Here is a 22,811-nt window from a genome sequence, read left to right as displayed (position 1 = left end):
AGAAATTATAGCAAATGCGCTTTATAGGACATTTCATCTGTATGTACTTCATTTATGTTGTTGGACGTTAGTCTTAAAAATAAATTTGTTAATTCTTAAAAATGTACGCAAATTCAACACAAAAAAGAAATTGGACGTTAACGGCTGATGAGTTAATAAACCTGAGAGTCAAACATAATCAGGAATTTATAGCGACAAATGGAGCACACATAGATGTAAGTAATTTCTGGAATTTTGTGCAATAAAATATTTATTTACTGGATGTTTTAAACAGAATCAATCGTACTTCTTAAATCCATATGAAGAGAGTATTTTACTGAGACAGTATGAGCTTCAACTGAAGGAATTTTGCAAAAGATTCGAGCCACAAATGCCACCGTATGTTTTAGGAACTGCATTCCACTACTTCAAGCGATTTTATCTTTACAATTCAACAATGAATTATCATCCGAAAGAGATCCTAGCAACTTGTGTATATCTAGCATCAAAAACTGAAGAATTTAATATCTCAATCCAGCAATTTGTGTCTAATGTTAAAGGCGATAGGAACAAAGCAATGGAAATAATCTTAAGTAACGAACTTCTGCTTATGAAGGAACTTAATTTCAATCTCACTATACACAATCCATTTAGACCAATTGAAGGATTTTTAATTGACATAAAGACAAGATGTGAAATGCAAAATCCTGACAAATTGAGGAAAGGCATTGATGAATTCTTAGAGAAATCATTCCTCACTGATTGTTGTCTTATTTATTCACCATCACAAATTGCTCTAGCTGCAGTGCTGCATGCTGCGAGTAAAGCTCAAGAGAATTTGGATGCCTATGTTACAGATTCCTTGTTTGCGAACTCAACTCAAATGCTCAAACCTCTTATTGAAGCCGTTCGAAGTAAGTCTTTTACAAACATTCAGTGATTTTACAATTAACTGTTTTTCGTTCCTTTACAGAAATTCGATCGATGGTGAAAAATATTCCAGAAATGCCTGACAAGAACACAATTAAGGCACTTGAGAAGAAATTAGAGAGATGCAGGAATCAAAACTATAATCCAGATGCGGAAGTATATAAACAGAGACAATTGAGAGAATTAAATGAGGATGATGAGGAGGAGGACACAAATGATCAAGATGTTTCAATGATGAGCACTTCCAATTTCGAATAATCTTTTTGGATTTTAAAAGTTGCTATAAATAAAACGTTAGTTTAACGGTCAAAATTAAATAAAATTTAAATTTATTCCTTGTGAAACTTACAGAATTTTTAATTTACGAAAACAGCATTTAACTACACATAAACTTAATTAAACCATCAGGTAGAAGATATTTACATGTTAAATGATTATTATGATTGATAAACTTTCATAGTCAGATGATAAAAATCGTTTAAGAGAAGAAAACATCAAAAAGAAAAATTCCATCCGACGTCATTCGTGGTTGAGTAAATTAATTGAGAGGAAATAGAAGACGAAAAAAGTAAATTAATCGTTCTAAAAAGAGTATTTAAGTATTTAAAACTAGATAATTTTGTAGTTAAGCACTTATATTATATCAATTAATTGAAATTTGCCAGTTATAGTAAGCTTTAATGTAATTTTTTTCACTTTCTTTTTTCGCAGGAAGAAAAACTTTGAAACTCACATTTTTCGTCTCTATTAATTATATATTATATCAGAAAATATTTATTCAATCAGATAAACATACGACCGATTAAAAATGTATCAAGGCGGCTATCAAGGAGGAAATTTCAACCAAAATCATGGGTAAGTGAAAATTTTGTTCATTGTCTATAAAAAAATGGCTGCTCTAGAAATGCAGAAATTAAGTTTCGTTAGAAAATCGTGATATTAAGTCATCGTAAAATTATGGAAAATTGCCAATTATTTAAGTATGCAAATGTCACGAAAAAATTGGTAATTTTGCATTGCATTACAATATTGAATTTCATTTTATGGCCTTGAAAACTTGTCAATATATCTATGTATGTAGTTTACAATATAGCTCTGCTTTCCCGTTTAGACTCAATTAATGCATGCGCAAAAATTTCTCTCTTTTCTATTCGAATTTAATTTATAGTATTCGACCACCTCGTCCACAATACAATAATGATGGAGAAAATCGTTGGAATAGAAATAACAATCCAAATCAATTTAATCCGAATTTCATGAATAATGGTGCATTTAACAATAATCCTAATTTTATGCATAATCGAACATACCCACCGAAAAAGGACTTTGGAGGTCCAGGACAAAATAAGCCCAAACCAATGATGCAAATGAATAATTCACAGTCACCAGATCTTGATGAAATGTCAAAAGAAGATCGTGCAAAATTGCAGAGCATGAAAGCAAAATATCCAGGTCAAAGTTTAGTTGCTCCAAATTGGGACACAATTAAACTCGAACCATTCTTTAAGGACTTTAACAAAGTTCATGAGAATAATTTAAACCGTTCAATCGAAGATGTTGTTGAATGGAGGGGAACTATGGAAATTACAGTTAAGGGAAAAGATGTTCCATTCCCACATCAAGAATTCAAAGAAGCCAATTTCTCACAAAACATTTTTACTGAAATCAAAAGACAAGGATTCACTTTACCGACACCAATTCAATCTCAAGGCTGGCCCATTGCATTATCTGGCCGAGATTTTGTTGGAATTGCACAAACTGGATCAGGAAAGACACTTGCTTATATGCTTCCTGGTATTGTGCATATTAATCATCAACGACCACTCATGAAAGGTGAAGGACCAATTGTTTTGGTTTTAGCACCAACTCGTGAATTGGCTCAGCAAATTCAAACTGTTGCTCGCGATTTTGGCACACATATTAAGCCAATGGCTAGAAATACTTGCATCTTTGGAGGATCACCAAAAGGACCTCAAATTCGTGATTTGCAAAGAGGAGTTGAAGTTTGTATTGCCACACCTGGACGATTGATTGATTTCCTTGAACGTGGTGTGACTAATTTACGTAGAGTCACTTATCTTGTTTTGGACGAAGCTGATAGGATGTTAGACATGGGTTTCGAACCTCAAATCAGAAAGATTATCGAACAAATTCGCCCAGATCGTCAAGGTAAGCATTACTTTTTACATGCTTTTATTTGATTTCAATTAATTGTATTATTTATTTAGTTCTTATGTGGAGTGCCACGTGGCCAAAAGAAGTTCAAACTCTCGCAGAAGATTTCTTACACAATTACATTCAGGTCAATATTGGCTCATTGAATTTGTCAGCAAATAACAACATCATTCAAAACATTAAGGTTTGTGAAGAAGGAGAAAAGGAACAGGAACTTATTGCGTTGTTGAAGAAATTGGGAAATGATTCAACCAATAAGAGCATTATTTTTGTTGAAACTAAGAAGAAAGTTGAAGATGTATTGAAAATCATTCAGCGTGAAGGATATAGTTCAAACTCTATTCATGGAGATAAGAGCCAAAACGAAAGAGATTTCGTACTTGAAAGTTTCCGTAATGGACGCATTTCAGTTTTGGTAGCAACTGATGTTGCAGCTAGAGGATTAGATGTTGAAGACGTTAAGAATGTCATTAATTATGATTATCCAAATTCCTCAGAAGATTACATTCACAGAATTGGTCGTACTGGAAGATGTGAACAGTCAGGAGCTGCTTTTACATTCTTTACACCATCAAATGCCCGTCAGGCACGTGAATTAATTGCCGTTTTAAATGAAGCTGGCCAGAATCCAGCAAAGGAGCTTATTGATTTAGCTAAAACTATTAACGGTAAAGGAAATGGACGCAACATGAATCAACGTTATGGACGACCTGATCAATACAACAGACCTATGAATAACTATAACAAACCCAATGGAATGGTTAATGGATTCAAAGGAATGGGACAAGGCTGGATGAACATAAATCATAATCCACAAAACAACTATAATAAGGATTACATGAATAAGGGTGATAATCCAAGGCCATTCAATAAGTTCCAAAACCATGATGACAAAAAGCCAAATGAAAATGGTATGGGATACAAAAAACCTGATTTTAACAATCGCTTTAATCCAAATAAGCCAGTACAGAATGGATTTGTGCATAACCAAGGCGGATATCAAGGAGGATATCAAAAGAATTTCGGTGAACAACGCGGAGAAGGTCAAGAAGGATATAAACCAAAATGGCAAACTGACAAGCCAAGAACATTCAACAAGCCAGACTTTAATGGAAATCCACGTGGCGATAAACCACAATTCCAAAATAATTACATGGGCAAGCCTCGTCCACCATTCAACAGCAATGCACCACCAAGATTTGGAAATCAAGCTGGAGCTGAATATAACGGACAACAATCACAACAAAAGTACAACAAATATGAAAACTATAAACAATATAATGCTGATAAGGAAGCTGGCGGCAGTGACGTTTTCCAAGGTGTTAAGAGCTTCAGTTCTAATAATCAAATGGGAAATCGTCATTTTAACAATTCAAATCGTTATGGTGATCATCAAAATAATCAAATTGATGCTCAATCACCAGTTGTTCATGCACAGCAGCCACAACAAGCATTTGTTCAAGCTGATGCTATTGATGGAGCTCAACCATTTGATTCTAATATGATTCAAGGATATCGTATGATGAATGGACAAATTCCACCATTCCCACCTGCTTTCGGTGAGTACTTTTGATGCTATTAATTTGTAGTAAAGTGTACTCTGTTAATTTAGTAATAGAATTTTATTGAAAATTCATTGGCTTGCTTTGGCAAAAAACAAAAAAAAATTATTTATATGGGCTAAAACAGCTGTTCCTCTCCTACATGCTTGCTCAAAATAATTCTCTAATAAGTTACTAAAGTACATTTTAACAAACATACTGCTACATCTTGATAATAACACAATTCATAACCACATGATTTTAACGGTTTTGTTCTAATTTAAGCGGTCATTCAAATGTAAATCACATCCCCTCATTAACGATGAACTTTCAACAAATGAATATCATAAACAGCTGTTTTCCCAGCCCTACACTAATCTACTACTATTAGCAGCATTATATTAATTCATATGTCTATTTTTAATGAAATTAAAAGATTTCCAACAAAGACCGCCACAGCCGAATGCACAATTGACAGATATTCATCAAACAAATGCCTGTAGCTTTCAAAACATCCAAGGCGGGCCACAAACACGACAACAAATGTATGTGATTCCAGGCGGTCCAAATCCATACATCCAGTTTCAGCATGCCGCTGTACAACCGTAAGTTTATCTGATCTAAAATAATGTTTTCATCACCCCTCCCAAAAAAGACTCAACCACGAATGAAATTTTTTTATAGAAACCAAAATATTTAGATTTTTTAAGGGATTCTCTATCGTTTTTGCCAATTTTAAATGAAAAGTATATCAAGTTCTTGATGGTTTTTGTGTGTAACTCTCAATGAAACTTTTAAAACGATGATTGATTGATTGGCAAAAAACTATTTCTTGCAAAATAAATGTTAATTCAGTTTAATAATGCTAGAAATTTAATCTCATAAATGACGTGAAGAAATTAAATTATTGTGCGCATTTTAACGGCTAAAAAAAATTCAAAATAACGGTTAAAAATTTTTTGAATGAATGAAACGACAAAGAATTTTTTTTTTTCAAATTTTTCCGAGCCGTTAAAATTTTTATATTTTTTTGTTGTTAAGAAAATGTGCGCAAAAATCAAGGAACAATAGTGAATGTTCTAGTATTTTACGGAGAAGTGATGTAAAACATAAGAAACGCCTTCACAAGAAATATAATAATAATAATGAAAATTGTGAAGAAACTAAGTATAATCGATTAAATATTGCAACACACACACACAGATACATTATTATAATGCATAACTTTATAATTTAAGAAAACTTACAATTATTGTATGTAACTCTCGAATGAAGTAATTTGGTTGATGATTTGTGAGTAAGGAGTTACAATTTAAAGAATATAATGAATACACATAAACATTATTGATTAACTTCACGCTGAACTGTTTCATAAAAGCTTTCTCTCAGACTTTTGTGTGCTCTTGGTGAAGCAGTTCAACATTTTTTTAATATTCACTTAATATTTAAATGGTAATTTTGTAGTTTGTAGACGTTAAATGAATTTAATCCGTAAAAAAAAGAGAATATGGCAATCCATAAACGATTATATCATTAAAAATTATTCTATTAATGAATAGCTACTTATTTTGATTTGTATTGCAACAAAAAAAAAATCATGTCTTTTGTGTTCTAAGTTAAAACAAGTGAGAAAGCGTTCTCTTAAAATTGAATCTATTCAGTATCAAATAAAGAAGAAAAATAAAACTACAGTACAGAACATAATCTGTAGTTAACGAATGGAAATGCACTAAAAAAATAAATTACCTAATATTAGCCGTGCTCCGTTGTTATATTCGATGATAAAAAACGATGAAAAATTACTAGAATTAGTTAATTCAAAGAATGAAGGCAAAACAAAATTTTCTACGAAACTTTTAATTTTAATAGGCAAAAAAATAAATTTTCATTTATATTTAAAAATGATGCACGATGAAAAAATGCAATTTTTAACAAGAGCTTTATCGCGAATTAAATTGAAGCGGTAACTGAATCATCATGCATGTCTGATCTTAGAAGTTAAGAAGTCAATTCTGAGTTTGTACCTCTCAGAACATTGATGCAAATAAAGCTTTCTTGTCTTGAGTTGTTGAATTAAGCAAAAGCTCGAATTTAACTAGAATTTTGCATGGAAATATTTCCATTTAAGCTTTGAGTCAACTTCGAGCTTTTTACTGAATTGATTTCATGCAGTAAATACGCTAGAAAAAGATCATGCATGCATAATGAAGAAATTATTTAATAAAAAAACAGCAAAAATAAAACAAAAGTAAAAACTTCAAAACGGTAGGAAACAATTTATTAAATTTTTAAAAAAGAAAAGAGTTTGTATTGAAGGATTTATATTTTTTCTACATATAAAAATTCGAATGATGATGATAATTGGTTGACATGAGAAAATTTGAGAAAAAACTATTACATTTAGTGTGTGAATCATAAAATGTGAGCATTAATAGTTTATTTAGTTTCAAATTTAATTCAAAAACTCATTGATTAAATGTTTTAAAGCGCATTTTCCGAACTTTGCGGTCACTTTTTCATATTCGTGATTCGGTCTAATTTTCAGTAAGTTGCCTTGTTTATTGGCAAGTCACTAATTATATTCACTTATTAAGTTACAAAAAAATCGAATCTTTAGAACCTTACCTCGCATTTCCTTGCCAAATTAGTGTATTGGGTAGAAACCCAATTCAGATATATTCCCACCGTCATGATTAAAAGTCTCGCGGATAGACCAAGCTTCACTTGGCATATATTTTACGGTCTTAAGATCGATAGATACCCAAGCTTCACTTGGCATATATTTATAAGGGTTTAAGCTCTTTGTTTTCCAAATCTCCCTAAAATCGAATGAAATATGTTATTGACCAGCAACTGAAATTCGGAAAGTGTGCTTCTGTCCCGCAATAATGTGGATATTTTTTTATTAGTTTGATATTGTATAATCAATGAGATGAAAAATTATGATCACAAGTAATTTGATTGATTTCTATTTTAAACTTGAAGAAATGTCAACTCATATTGAATCATACAGATATAATGAAAGTTCCCTACATAAATGATGAACATATTTTATATTTAACAAAACAAAAAACAAAAAAATGAATACGAAGAAGAAGAAACAATGTTTACTGTCAAAAAAAATATTAAGAAAATGCCTTCAAATGAACTATTTATAATCATGTGATAATAAGTATAAAGAGGCACAATTAATGCAGCATAATTACGGAGAAGCTGCAACGGCAAACAAAGTAAACTGAAGTATTTGCATAACTTGTACCTTTTTCTCGTTATATTTACTTTCCAATTATTAATTTAACGACATAACATTAATGAATCAATTCAACAAAAAAAGGTTAATGAAAAGAAGAAGAAAAAATTATTCAATGACAGATAAAAAAAGACTTAAAATTGTGTGAATTTAATAATCTTATATGTTCAGAACGTTCTTCTTTGAGATCTCAAACACAAACATAATGATGATAAAAAAAAAAAAATGAAAAAATCTCGTCATAACTCATATATCCTTCTCATATATTATTTGAAACTAAACTTAAAAGAATATTTTTTAAAATATTTAATACATGCACTGTGATGTAGAGCCCATCAGGATTTAAACTCATTATTTTATCTCAGAAGCGAAAAAAAAAAAATCATTTAAACTCGTTAAGTATTTCTGCAAAAAAAAAGAAAATAAGTGGAAAAATTTGAAACTATGAAAATAAGTGACATTTGAATATGAAAATGTTTTTTTGAACTGTGATATTTGTTGTAGTAGGAAACATTAAATTGAAAACTCGAAAACAAACGATAATTTAACAAAAAAAAAAGAATGAAAAAATTTGACAGAGCAAATAAATTTTTTGAAAATGTGTTGAATATGTTAACACGAATCAACTTATGAAAGACTGGACACAAAGTTGAATTAAATTATTGTTAGTAATTGATTGTATGTGGTATGAAATCAATTACTGTGATGAAAATACAACAAATATAGTACAAAGAACCAAAAAAAATTACGGAAAAATTACAACAGACTTGATTTTAAAACGTGTAATAGTCGTACTTTTCTCGTCTCTCTCACAATGCATATTTACTTTAAATTCTTCCGTACTTCTATAGTTACTTTTTTTAAAACAAAGCGTAACTTTTTTTGGATTATTATTTACTCTAAGCTGCGTTTTCAACTTAGAAAACTGGAATTTTACAGTTCAAAGATGATCTTTTGTCAAAAATTGCACAATTTAGATTATTATTTCTGTCAAACAAGCAATTCTAAATTGAACCAGTTCACAACACAGTTTAAAGTCAAGAATAATCGGAAACAGCAAAGCATCATTAAGTTTACTACAATTTGATACCAAAAAAAAAACAAGGAAATTATGATAAATACTGAAAGTTAGCTAAACTAACTAATTGCAGATAAGAATGTGAATTGCAATTAGTGAAATCAAGAGGCATTACTTGAATGTCCTACATCTTTGCTGTGATTAAAAATTGAAATTCTACAGTCATTAATAAATCCATTGTCAAAAAAAATGAGTTTTGAGAGAAGGAAGTAGGAATGTCAGAAAAGAAAAAAGACTGTGAAATGTTTCCTAATGCAAGAAAAACCATTTCTTATATCTTCTTTAAATTATGAATTAATCATAGGTACATTTAGCAACAATTTTAAGAGAATAAACAAGCAAGAAAAAATTAATAAATCCTCAAAATACAAAACAAAAGAAAATTAAGGAGAATATTTTGAGATTTCATGATGAAAAAAAAGAAAACATAGTCAAAATTAGGTTAACAATATTAAATGATGAAATAAATTAGTCAATTTCCAGGGATTGTTAATGCTTGAACAATCATACTGGAAGTAAAAATCATTCCGTTTGAGAAATCTTAATGAGTCAATAATGTCACATGCAAAATACGACAAAACGTAGGGAAAATGTTGAACGATTAATTTTTTTTAAAAAAATGGAACTGATGTGTCGGCAGTGTACATTGACTGTCCTTCCTTGCCTTAAAATAAAGAAGAGTACTAGATGCTAATACTGAGAACACATTCAGTATAGCACAGCACTGAATGTAGTCAATGTTCACCGGTTGACAAGTTCTGTCGAAAATTGCATGTAGTTTTCTTAATTTTGTTTTTAAAAAATAGTTTGAAGAACCAATAAATTCATCAAATACAGAGCTTTAATTTGTTTGTAGAAGCGATAACGAAACATAAAAACTTCTATGACATATAAAAATGTGTATGAATTAAACTAAAGAAGTAGAAATTTGACGAACAATAAACATTCATGCACGAGAAAGTAAAATAGCATAAAAATGATGCGTAAAAAAAGGGACTCTTTATATTTGTATCGAAAACAAAACAAAATTATGAATTCTAGAATCTTTTTTGTTTGAGTTAAGTTACTGATTAATATATAAAAGCATGGAAAAAATATAAAGTTTTTTACAAACGTGAAAAAAGAATAAATAAAAAGGCTGTTAAAGATTGCAAATCTTCATAAAAATTATTGATAACAATGGAGATAAAAAAAATTAACATAAAAATATCTTTGGGACACAAGAATTTATGTGGATCTTAAAGATTTCTTCACTTTATACATTTATGAATTTAAAACGAAACAACACAACTTTCATGTCCTATAACTCTGCCAAAATCCTAGTCCTAAGTTCATATAGGATGATGACATCAGCTGATGTATAGGACACATCTCTCTTTACTGTTGCTTCCAAAAAGAAATTTTGTATTTTACACAATGAATGACAACCGTTAATGCAAAGTATTATTATGGTTTGCGTGAAGGAAATTTAATGAGAAAGTAAGAGTAATTAGATGAATACAAAATAGTATAAAGTGCATTTCTGGTATTTGATACAGTTAAAAACTTATATTTGCTTTAGAATGCAGTTCCAATTTTCTTGATTTTATTATTCCGACTAAGTTGGCTTATTTTAATTACTGATGAAAGTAATGTCCGGACTGAAATCTGCTTTACATCCTTCAACACCTATCTGGTGACTGCCTTCACTAGTAGTTTCATAGCTAGAATTTGAAGGATGTCAAGAAAGTCTCGGTTCCAAAGAAAAAATATGACAAAAATGATGATAAATTAAATTCATTTAATAACTTGTGTTTTAATTCTTTTTTTTTAAATAAAAATCTTAATTGATTCTTGGTATTTAGAAGATTAAAAATGTATTGAGAAAAAATGGGCATTTAACTCTATGAAGTTTCATGTCACAAAAGGACTAAATAAAAAATTGAAAATTATTCCAACAAAATTATCTAATGAGCTTTCTTTTATCCCTCTTTCTATCTAGGCTTCCTCGTCAATATTATTATGCGACGTCGCCAATTCACAAATAGACTAACTTCGTTGACGACAAAATGCATTTTAATGGATTAATATAATTAAGAACGACTAAAAGAATTTCAGAAATGTCAAATAACAATATTATCTAACTACAAACATAATGTGATATTATCTTCTAAATATTTATTCAAAGCTGTCTAAATAGTCATCGTTATTGAATACACTCGAATAAACTTATCTAACGGATATTTCGTTTTTGAATCGAAGTTAGTCACCGACGTCTTAATTTTCAGGAAAAATTTATTTGAATAACATCACTAACATTTCGTTTTATCATTCAACTCTTGTTGTTGCTGGAGATTTGTCCTTATGTTTGCTGTATTCTTTAGCCTCTCTTCCTTTAGGTGTTAACTCCTTAGCTGTGTAAGTCAGAATGAATTATTTCACTGAAGATTCCTTTAATTTTTGTAGGGCCGTTACTTTCTTTTGCCTTTTTCAAGTACATAGTCATCGTATGGATCTAGCGCCATCTCACAAACGCCAAAACATATCCACTCTTTATTTATCGCATTTTTACAAAACATTTTTTTTTCTTTTGTAAGCCAATGCAGGTTTATAAGCCTACAAGAGCTTATGAGAATGATTTAAATATGAAATTCTCGTTATTTTTGTGGGTAAACTTTCAAAAGTTTTATTACAGCTTTCAAGAATTTTTCTTCCTTCAAATGATAGAATTTAAACTTACTAAATGAATCCCAACCTTACAAAAAAAAATTTTGCTTCCATTTCCAACACTTCGTTTGAAATTTGTTTTTGTATTCATTAATAATTCGGTTCAACATCCAATCGATCAATTCGATCACTTCATGTGATTTATGTGCATTAAATGGAAACATTTCATGCTGTTCATAAATTTATTTATAAGTCACGCAAAATATCAGATGATGTTATTAATCATTCACGAAATACGTCATTGTTTTAATTTGTTAATAAAAACTAATTTTATATGCTGGGGAAAATTAAAGATGAAATGCTTCCAGATGGTGGTGTGACTATGCGCATTTTAGAGGAAATTAGAATTATATTCCTTAATACTTTTTTGACTTTCTGTATGTTTTATCGGATTTTATAAATTTGAAAATTTAACGGTTTTTTGAAATTTGAACTGTCAAACGAATTTTGAAAATCTGAAAGCGAAATTTGATTGGAAATGAAATTCATTTATAAACACAACTAAAAAACATTTCTAAAGCCTTTACGCTTCAATTAAAAACTTTAGCAATAAACATCAGAAAATCAAGATTTATTTGATGAGACATAAGTCTATAAATTAAGAAAAATTCAGTTCAGAATGTGAAATAAATTTATTCATAGGAAATTGCTCGCCCAGCCAATCAATCATCCAGTTAACTGGGTATGCATTAAACATTTTTATGTGGAAAAAAAGAGCACCGAGAGAGGCTTTAAGTAAAGAAGTAATATAATTTAAATTTAAAATTCACATTCCATGAAATTTTTTATTTCTCCACAATTTGTCAATTCATCAATGTTCACAATTGCCTCTAATTTGCATATTTGTGACATAAGTGCTTCGAAATGACAAAAAAATGCTCGATACTGATTCAACACTCTCACTCTGTTATTATAAAAAAGTGTGAGCAATTGGCTAATTGACAATTCTGATCACTGTCACATCAATATAGTGTAAAATGCAAGACATAAATTGCAGTCGGAGCTTTTGGGGTTTGGCAGTGTGTACATTGTAAAAAAAGTGTCAGTAAGAATTATGGCGAGCGATTTCCATTCAATGTCACAATTAACAAACAAATATTGCAACTATTATTGACGATGACGACGACGACGCAACTATCATGGCATGCAAATGAATTCGCAAAAGAGAAATAAAAAGAATTTATTCAGCAATACAAAGTTCTTGGAGCTGCTCGCACTGGGTGATGTAAGTTCTTGCAGGGAAAGCTATTCATGTGAATTTAGCTGAAAATTTATTGGACTAGGCACTGATTAATGAAGGTATGCTGTGGTTGAGTTTTCAGGAATACACAAGCTATACTAAAGCAGCAATCAATTACCGAAACATAAAACAATTCAATTGAGAAATGAAGGAAATTTACCCGGACCTGAATATTAAGCCAATTGACAGAAATCAATTCAACTTCACAAGAGTCAAATAAATCGAGGTGCACATGCATGCATGCAAATATCAAATAAATACATATGTATATTTAATGATAAAATTCTTTAAATTCCATTTGCCATAAAGTTTCCACTTAAATTATTGCATGTGGCGCATGAAAACTCATCGAGTGTCATTGCTGCATTATCTCACGATAATGTCATCCTTATTGCTAAGTACAACAACTGTTATTTCAATGTATGATTCTTTACAGTAGAGGAATGTCAATAATACAAGTTGTACTGCTTACGATGAACATTACTTGAGCGTGTTAAATGACAATCGAGAGATAAGAACTGCAAAGGTGCTAATTATGGCATAAATTTAATTCATTTTTATGTGAATATTTATAAGACTTTAAATTGAAAATTGTTTACTAGCTTTAATTACCTGACATAGCTTAACGACATCAAGAAAAAATGATATTTTATTACAGGAATCAATTATGATGGAATGACATAAGCGCATTTTAACTGTGATTTACTGAAAATTAGATCATTTTTGAAATTTTCAGTCAAGGTATTTGAATATCCTGCTTTGAATTGCATCCTTAATGTTTATTACTACATTGTATACAGCTATAATTTTAATTAGCAACAAAATTCATGGCTATTTAGCTTTGAGACCAAGATGATATTTGTGCTGAGTTTGCTAGAAAGATTATTCAGAATATGAATGAAATCTAACGGTCAATTAATATTTAAATTGTAACGAGATTTTAAAATTTGAAATTCTAAGTAATCTTTGAGTGAAAAAGTCGACAAATCTTTTGTTTGCAAATCAGTTTTAGTGAAATAAATAAGAGAACTACTGAATTGAAGCATTAAACAGAAGGATAAAACAAAACAAGCCACAGTAAAAAGTTCAAGAGTCCGATGGAAACCAGGAAAGTAACTTTTACACTTTTTTAAATTAAAAAATTTCACATTTTCCTTGACAAGAGTCATTGACGTTTTTCGGTCTTCAAATATTTCATTATTGTGCACTCGTAATCAAGTTAATCATTATTAAAGGCGCCTGATTTCTTAGTCAATAATTGTATTGATATGGGAGTGTTATTTGTAGTACTTAGCGATGAATTTGATTGACTAATTAAATTAAAATACATTCCTCAGTTCAGTGTACTTAACAAATTCTTCAGAAGTAACCAAATATACATATTTACTAATAATTATCAAAATCATCCCAAAATGAACAGCCATAAACCACATTTCCTGAATGATAAAACTAATAAATTAGCAATTCAAAAATCCTTCTCATGTACGACATCTAGTAAGTGCCTGTAGCTTATCTCTTTACTATTTAGATATATGACACATTAAGTATTTTTATTAACATTAAAAAAATATCTCAACCCTGACACCTACTTTGATATTTAAATTATTATATGATGATAAATCAATGTGGAAAATATTGAATAAGTAATTGATCACGAACATTTAAATTAATTGCTTTAGTCAGTAAATAATTGTCTATATGAGCTACAAGTGGGGAGGAGGAGTGTGATTAAAAAATGATTCTGACTAACGACAAAGTGTCTAAAATTGGAAAGAGAGAATTAAGGAGTATTTGGGAAATATCCACAATCGACATATGGCTTAAGAATAAAAAAAAGTATTTTACCGTTAAACGCCGCATCAACAAAATCCAAAAATGAAAAAAGAAAGAAACAGGAAAAAATTGAGGCGTTTCCAAATACGATTTTGCCACTTCCAAGGATAATTAACATATTTTCTTTGTTAATTATTTGCCATTCTTCTCATGCATACACTCATATTTGAACGTACGGACGTGCAATCATGATGGGTAAAAGACCAAAAAAGATCATCTTATGCAGTGTTGTTAATCCAGGTAAATCTCACACCTGACTGACTTGAATTCTATCTGGAAATGTATCCCGAACACCATAATGTGTTCGTTAAGGCATTGCTACGTGCTACTTAGCGCAGAACAGCGATGAAAGAATATCAGCTCAACTTGCGGATAGGGAACTTGTCCGAAATATGTGACAGAGTCAGATGGAAAGCCTTTTATTATAACCTAACCTCAACATAGGAACATTAATTGCACTGATAAACCCTAAATCATATAATTTCCGCAATGTTGGAAGTCAATCGTCTTCATTGACAAAAAAGTTTGAGGATCTTCATTATAAATATCCAGATAACAACACTGACCTTATTGAATGTCAATAAATGTCTTTTTAACGGAGGTTTGTTTTTTTGCGACTCGTTGAGAGAAAATTTTCAAACAACAACGTTGTCACATTGCATTGTCGTAATTTAAATATTATTATTACGCTTGTCATGTATAATACGACACAAAAAAAATTATTCGAACTCACTGCACATCATGTATCATAAATAATTTGCGAATAAAAACTGTTATTTGTGTTTATATTATAAATTGTTAATTTTATGGGATATTGTATAATATATACCTAAATAGATACATTTTTCGTTGAATTAATAATATTCATCGTTGAACGGTTGATGAGTTATTGATTAATAAATTGTTGGAAGCTCCATGGAAATTACAAAAAATTTTCTTTTTAAATTTCCTGAATGATTTAATTAATGATGCATTTTATGACAATTTTCACTACCTAATAAATTTGTCAGGATGTCAAGTGGGGTATCTTATTTAAAAATCAAATCTGTCATAATAAAGTAATCAAGTAATTTGTATAGGTATGCATATACTTCAATCAAATGAGTAGAATATTTAAGGTGTGGATTGTAGACATTTGCGAATTAAATATTTGAGACAATTATGAATTGTCAATTAGGGATTGGGCTGCTTTTATTCTTTACTTCGAGTTTACAATGTATATTGATGTGCATAGTTAACTTTGATACCTATGCAGATCTATTGTGATCGATCAGATTACTCAGATGGCGCCTGAAACTGCTATACAGTCGCTGGCTTTCGTTTTCCAATATCAAGTGTAATACTGTCTCTATTGACAGCTTCCTTCCAAGAGCTGAAATAAAAAGAATAGAGTTTGCTAAGTTCCTGAGGATATTTTCCGTCATTCAGAAGAGATTTGCATACCAAAAATTTCCCTAAAGCTACCCCTAATCCTTGATGAACCCTCATCAGAACGAATATATCCAAAAGTAGATCAACCTTCACTACATTTTATTACAAAATCTCAAAAATCATTGAAAACCCAGAAAATTTCACTTTGATGATTTCACGATTGATTTAATCATGAAAGGCCATAAAAAATTAAAAACAGCTTAACTAATTTAAGTTAATATCCCATGATGAAGGATAAAAAAAAGTCAATTAATGCTTGAATGCCAACTGATTTTTTTCCCCTCTTAGAAGATGAAATCATCACATTCAATCCAATCATAAAGTAACACTTTCAATTAACTCATTAATGAATAAAAATATATAATCAATGCTCATAAAGATTGTGTAGAGTCTAAGTGCCGATTGCAATTTTTTATAATTTTTTCTCCAAGTAAAGTATGTAAAATGGATGCTAGAGGCTAGATGGGTTAGGGTGATTTTGTCAGGATAATTGGAATATTTTTCAAAAAGCACCAATATGGTCATAAACTGAAGTGACTCAGTTGGGTTGCTCAGTTGCAGATATTGATCGGTAAAAATCTCGCGATAAACATGCATTATCGTAGAAAGGATGATGAGAGATTCCAATGCAGATATTTGATGCTGAATTCACGACTAGGACATTAGCTTACATATCAGGTAACTCTAGTTCTTTCTACATCACAGATCAAAGGCATCCTGATTAGCTTAATTGCAATAAGCCTCAGGATAAGCCTTGACTATCCATGAAGTCATAGAATCCTGACTAAATCGTCCTATTGGAAATCAAGAAATGTTTTTCAAAAATGAAAAAATTAAACTATCAAATAAAGTTTATAAATTTATTTTCGATTAACCCGTTTGGCATCAAAGCGCAAATAGTAAAGTAATCAAGTTCTATCTCTATCTTTCTCTCCTTTTACACTATGTGTGCACTGAATGTATATACCATATTGCTATATGTGCGCACTCAATATCCACAATTATTATTATGCAAAAAAAGCTGTTTTAAATTAAGAAGAAAAATTATTAATAATATTTTCTGCGATCAATGTAAAAAATTGCTTTTAAATTTATTTAATTGTTTATTAAAAAGTGCAATGAAGAAGAAGTTGGAAAAATGAGCGTAAGCATGAATTGTTTCATCGCCCAATTAAATAATGAAAAAGTGCTTCAAATATGCAAGAAAAAAATATTGCGAGAAATGCAAAACAACTTCCTGGCGCTACTGGATGGCTTTATTTGCACATTTTTCATCATTTTGATGGTCGAAAGTTTTGAAACTACGATGGATGTCCATCGTTTTTACAAATTGATTTTCTTTGGAAACTAAAGTGATTGGCGCTTGGCAGTGGCTGCCAAATGGATGCCAAGTGTTGTGTTTTATTGTCCGTACACGATATCCAAACAGACAACATTTTAGCATATACCCACCGGGCTATATTCCAAACAAACCCAAAATTTACCACTCATTCTACAAAACCTCACCCAATTGACTTTTACTGCCAATTTTTCATCACATTTTGCCTCCCATCATGCAATTCAGTACAATTAAACTTGCCTACTTTCATGCTTCCAATTAAAATTGTGCTGAAATGTGAATCAAATTGATGTAATTTTTTTATTATTTATAAATATTAATACTTAATTTAATGCACATCAAAATGTAATTTTAATTAATTGCAATGCGATATGATCATCAACAGCAATTTGTAAAATTATCGAGGAAATTGTGTGAATTTATGTCGGTGTTCGGTAGGTCGAGGAATATTTGCTTGTAACTTTAATTAATGAAGTAATTGTAATTTGTTTTGCGCAATCCACGCAGGCACTCGGGGTAAAATTCATGGAATGTTGAACATAATTGGGACATGCCTTGAGGGCATCAATGAATAAAATAAATATATATAAATACTGCTTAAATTTCAACGTAATTAAATAAATTAAATTTATCATTATTGCATGTAATGAAATTCATTGAGAATCGAGACGCATCGTAACCTCAAAAAAGAAGCGCATTGCACATTTAATCGAATTGCATTCCTGACTGCATTTGTCATAGCTATGGATTTTTGTACAATTGTGATTTATTGCAGGATCGGTTTGAGTTATTGGAAAGACTGGATTTATGGGGTGATCGTAAATGATGTTCATTCGTGAGTCAATCTGTGTCATGGTGTGTGACTGTTGCAGACGAACATGCGATAAGTGAGGCAATGTATCTTATGACCATCTAATCAAATGTCATTCCGGGACATAAACACAAGTAAGTCACATCGCCCTTGTTTGGAATCCGTAAAGGAAACGGTGGCCAAAAGCTAATTGTCGTAGAACAGTGATGAAAAAATGTCCGCTTGTGGCAGACACATGTGTGATAGATACAATGTGACAGAGCCAGCAACAGTGTCAGATGAAAACCCTTTTGTTGTAAATTAAAGAAAGCACATCCTTCATTTTGATCATCAAACCCATAAAATCAAATGCGTTCAAGTCTCTCACATCCCCAAACACAGTCATCACCTCTTACTTCTCTTTTGCACATATTCACACAAAACAAAACAAAAAAAGAGTAAATAAATGAAAAAAATTATTGAAATTCCATTCAAGATGATTCGATGATTCCATTTGATAATTTATTGTAAATGCAACTCAATATTGAACAACCGTTTTGAGCGCGCATTCACAATTTGTTATTTGTTTTACATTACTTCACTTCAAATATTTACTGTAATGCCAATTTGTAATTGAATTTTTACGATTTTGTTCTCATTTTTTTTCTACTCTTCTTTTTTATTATATTTTATGTTCATAAAGTTGCGACTTCTTCGTTACATTTCTAGTTTAATAGATAAAAAAGAGCTAAATGAATATTGAATTTATGGAATTTTCATATTAACGTAGATCGACGTATATTTTCTAAATAAATAAATGTATGCGATTTTCATAATAAAGATATATATATGAATGCTCCAGAAAGATCCAGTTTCAATCATGTCTATATAAATTTATTTTTACTCTTGTTGCGATTTCTTGAAATGATTTTTTTTTTAGAAATAACTTGCTAAATTTTAATGTACACAATTGTTGGAAATTTGTTAAACATATTAAGTAATGCGAGATTACTACAAGAATTGGTTTTTGTATAATAAGCTTATTAATCTACAATAAATCACGTAAAATGCATTTTAATCCATGGACAATGCTTGTAACTAGACAGATTTGAACACCTAATTCCTACAAAATTCTACAATTTACTGTAATTGTGGATTTAAGCTAATACTGTAAGATCCGGCATTTTATGAGTATTGTCTATGCAGCTACACATAATTTACCTTAATTATAAGTTTTATTGGCTATTCTTAAGCGGAATCAACAATGAGGCGATTGGCTTAAATTATTCATGGCAGTCAAATGTCTGACATATGGCTAACTGCCATGAAAAGCTCGATTAAGTCAGAAATTTCAAAGTTGGACATACGAAACTTTGACAAAAATGACCGTAACCAACTCATCCTATTGAAATTAAAGCTTACCACAAAATCATCACGTAGCAAAATAAGAGCAGAGGGTATTTAAAAAATCAAAAATTTAAATTATTAATAAATATTAAGATCTAATTTCCTGACATGATAGGATTAAGCACGTTACTGATATAAACGACAAGCATCTTATCATACACGAGCTGCAAATTTATTCATTGGCTTTGAATGTTGACTTTCTTAAATGTTATCATATGTATGGAATGTTGTTGTGGCTATGAGACATAGTTTAGTAGGGGATTCCTGATTTAGGTTAATAATTTAGTTCACTATTTATAGCAATATAGAGGGATCAGAATCATTTGCAAGTTCTGCGTATTACAAGGACACGAGTACGTCATTAGACCTGATGTACCCAGTTACAAGATTTTGAAAGGATAATCATCCCTAGTATCTGGATATCCTTGCATATTTAGCATTAAAGACACATTATGTGCCAGAGACCTTAAAACTGCCTAACTCGAGAAATCGACCAAAGCTGGCCAAAACGCTTGCCAATCACATTCTGTAGAAAAAAGAATAAATCATAGATGAGAATATCGCCATCATCAAATTATGTCAGCTAGCCTTTTCCGCTCATTTAATTTCTATCATATTAATTCATTTAATGCCTTCAATTCCGCTGCCTGTCGTCAAACGTCTCACATTTCGGAGCCAAAAAAATAATATTAACCAGGCAAATTATAATATTATGTGTATAATATCGTGTATCTATAAACAAAGAACCGTCCAATTTTAGCTGATGTAATCATTTTGACTTCTTTACGATTCTATCAAATCATAATCTGTTTCTGGACATTGTTCTTGTATTATTGGGATGTTCATAACATTTAAAAATATTGTGAATAAGAAAAGAATTGGATTTACTTTAAAAATTTGATACTGTTGATCCGCGCACATTCTGCGACGGTATCTATTTACAACTTTTACCGCATTCGTAATATATTTTAAAAATTAATTACTTTTTCGTTCAAAAGTGTCACTTTTATTCCTTTTTTCTCATTCTCTTATGGTCTGTCTCTCTCCTTGTGCTGTAAAAAAAAGATCTTGACTTGCTTTTTACTTTTTCCGTCTATTTTATTTTATTTTATTCTCCTTTTTAGTAATTTGGATTGCTGAATATATTTTGGCATGGAATGAAATACATAAAAATTGAGAAGAATATAAAAACAAAATTCTTCGTGGCGTTTCCTTCAGAAATTCTTTTCATTCTTTCTTCAGTGATTAGCTGATTTTTTCTGATCATCTCTTAATGAGGTGCTGTATGCTTAATTTGTCAATATTTTACGACTTTTTGGGAATGGATTAGACGCCAAAAGTATGGCGACACACTTTAATTTGTACTATATATTTTATCCTATACCCGGAAGACAGAAGAACTAGAAATGGCGAATAATTTGGCAATTGGACGTTGTGGCTCTCTCGGAAAACACATGGGGCAAGAATGGTTGAAAATCCTACCATAACCCAGCTTGAGTCGAGTCTGAGGTCGGATTTCATCGAAACTGACTTACCGTAAGAGTAACGCTGCCTTGTACTCGGATTTTAGGACAGTTCTATACCATGTGCCTTGGATGATACTGATTAGCTTAGGTGAAATTCGATCTCAGACTAGATTTACGTTGGTCTAGATTTTTCATCATTTCTACTCAGTGTATCTTTGCGATTAGAATAGTAGATATAGCCTTAGTGAGTTGAATAGTAGAATACTAACTTTGTCTCACTCAGGTGACGCCCAAAGCTTGTTTTATCGCTGGCTTTTGTCTGCCAATTGTTAATATCAAGTGGAATACTGTCTAGTGACAGCTTTTTTCTAAGAGTTCTTTGTGGAATAGGAGAAAAGTAAATACCATAGGAAATTAGTGTTTTGGACTCAAATAAGTTAAGGAACTACTGATTAAGTAGCATAATAAACAACAGCACTTTACCATTCCAAACGATTGTTAAACTGCGCAGCAACCTACACAACCCCATTATTACAGTGCAACTCTTTTCATTCTTGATCATGCGAAAACAAAAGAAGAGGGAGGACACAAGGGATATCTCGCACCTTCCGATCTTTTTCTCGAAAATAATAAGTATTTTTTTTTGCGCTCTCTCATCTTCGTTTATTGTTGAAAAAGAATTTATCAAATAATGCGCTTGAGAAAAGAATATTTTGCGGCTTCCCGCTGTGAGCGATCGAGTGAGGATTTTTAAACTTCACCTTTTTTTCTTATTCTGCTGCTTAATTCTTTTTCCTTTTTTTTCTTGCGTTGTAAATTCTGTAGGCATTAAACACCTCACGATATGATCGCGCACCGTATTCATAAAATTGAAAATGGGGTCTTGATGCCGTCACGAGTCTGCTATTTATGACTCAAAACTTAACATTATAAGAAGCAAGATCATCATCATAAACATAATGGTTATGTATGTATACATGCTTATTGATGCTCAACGACTTTTACGAAGACGAGAGAACAAACATTTTTAAAGGATTAAAATTCAGAACGACTGACTTAATATTCTGCGATGTGAGATGTGACATGAAATGAAATTCATTAGCAGCAGAAATAACGAACAATTTTGTATTTTTTTTGTAAATTACTTCCAAGTATTTCAAATGATGATGCTGAGGAGTCGAAAGGAATGTGCAACTAAAATATTTATTTTTGGAGCTTTTTTTATTTCTTTTGAAATTCAATTTTTCACGCATTTATAGCTGAGTGGCATAAGGGTCCATTTGGATGCCATACTGTGTTGAAGATAATTTCTGCAAATTTGGATTTGAACCTGGTTTTCTATAGTTGGAGCCAATATTCTCAAAGCACACGGTCAAGATGGTTCAAAAGCTGACTTGACGGGTGGAAAGCACAAAAGCTGATTTAACCCTGGCCCTAGGCTGAATTTCATCGAATCTGATCTGGGGGATCTGATGGTGAATCTGATAAGGATGCTCAGATCATGCTGTTATCATTGGCTGACAATGAATATGAGATTTAATGTATTATATAGTTCTAAAGATTGTCCCTAACTTAGTTTCACAAAATTCTTTGATCAGTTCATTCATAATTGTTCTTGATTCCATTCCTAAAATGCGTCATATTCC

At 30.9% G+C, this 22,811-nt stretch overlaps 2 protein-coding genes across 3 annotated transcripts; both read left to right on the top strand.

Annotated features, from left to right (window-relative positions):
• Positions 1 to 33: 33 nt before the first annotated feature.
• Positions 34 to 1,253, top strand: CycH (cyclin H). The gene is made up of 3 exons (XM_070639559.1): positions 34 to 215; positions 275 to 893; positions 953 to 1,253. The coding sequence occupies exons 1-3, from the start codon at positions 102 to 104 to the stop codon at positions 1,165 to 1,167; spliced, it is 948 nt and encodes a 315-aa protein (XP_070495660.1). The 5' UTR covers positions 34 to 101; the 3' UTR covers positions 1,168 to 1,253.
• A 168-nt stretch (positions 1,254 to 1,421) lies between these two features.
• Positions 1,422 to 10,898, top strand: LOC139089936 (uncharacterized). 2 transcript variants are annotated; one of them, XM_070639589.1, is made up of 5 exons: positions 1,422 to 1,477; positions 1,621 to 1,764; positions 2,078 to 3,078; positions 3,138 to 4,643; positions 5,062 to 10,898. In XM_070639589.1, the coding sequence occupies exons 2-5, from the start codon at positions 1,718 to 1,720 to the stop codon at positions 5,232 to 5,234; spliced, it is 2,727 nt and encodes a 908-aa protein (XP_070495690.1). In that variant the 5' UTR covers positions 1,422 to 1,477; positions 1,621 to 1,717; the 3' UTR covers positions 5,235 to 10,898. The 2 variants fall into 2 exon arrangements, with proteins under 2 accessions (XP_070495690.1, XP_070495691.1); XM_070639590.1 differs by having other exon boundaries at positions 4,911 to 5,204.
• Positions 10,899 to 22,811: the final 11,913 nt, after the last annotated feature.

The sequence above is a fragment of the Chironomus tepperi genome, unplaced genomic scaffold, assembly GCF_022539635.2.
Source record: "Chironomus tepperi strain 1889 unplaced genomic scaffold, CSIRO-AGI_Ctep_v1 contig_196, whole genome shotgun sequence".
Classification (NCBI taxonomy): domain Eukaryota; kingdom Metazoa; phylum Arthropoda; class Insecta; order Diptera; family Chironomidae; genus Chironomus; species Chironomus tepperi.
The sequence above is the reverse complement of the archived record's forward strand: the minus strand, read 5'-3'. Positions and strand labels throughout refer to the sequence as shown.

Bases quoted from the DNA above. Each gene is read 5' to 3' on its own strand.
- LOC139089936 (XM_070639589.1), top strand. From the start codon at position 1,718: ATGTATCAAGGCGGCTATCAAGGAGGAAATTTCAACCAAAATCATGG. The intron at 1,765-2,077 runs GTAAGTGAAAAT...TTTAATTTATAG, and splicing joins AATTTCAACCAAAATCATGG to TATTCGACCACCTCGTCCAC. The intron at 4,644-5,061 runs GTGAGTACTTTT...TGAAATTAAAAG, and splicing joins ACCATTCCCACCTGCTTTCG to ATTTCCAACAAAGACCGCCA.
- CycH (XM_070639559.1), top strand. From the start codon at position 102: ATGTACGCAAATTCAACACAAAAAAGAAATTGGACGTTAACGGCTGAT. The intron at 216-274 runs GTAAGTAATTTC...TGTTTTAAACAG, and splicing joins CAAATGGAGCACACATAGAT to AATCAATCGTACTTCTTAAA. The intron at 894-952 runs GTAAGTCTTTTA...GTTCCTTTACAG, and splicing joins TCTTATTGAAGCCGTTCGAA to AAATTCGATCGATGGTGAAA.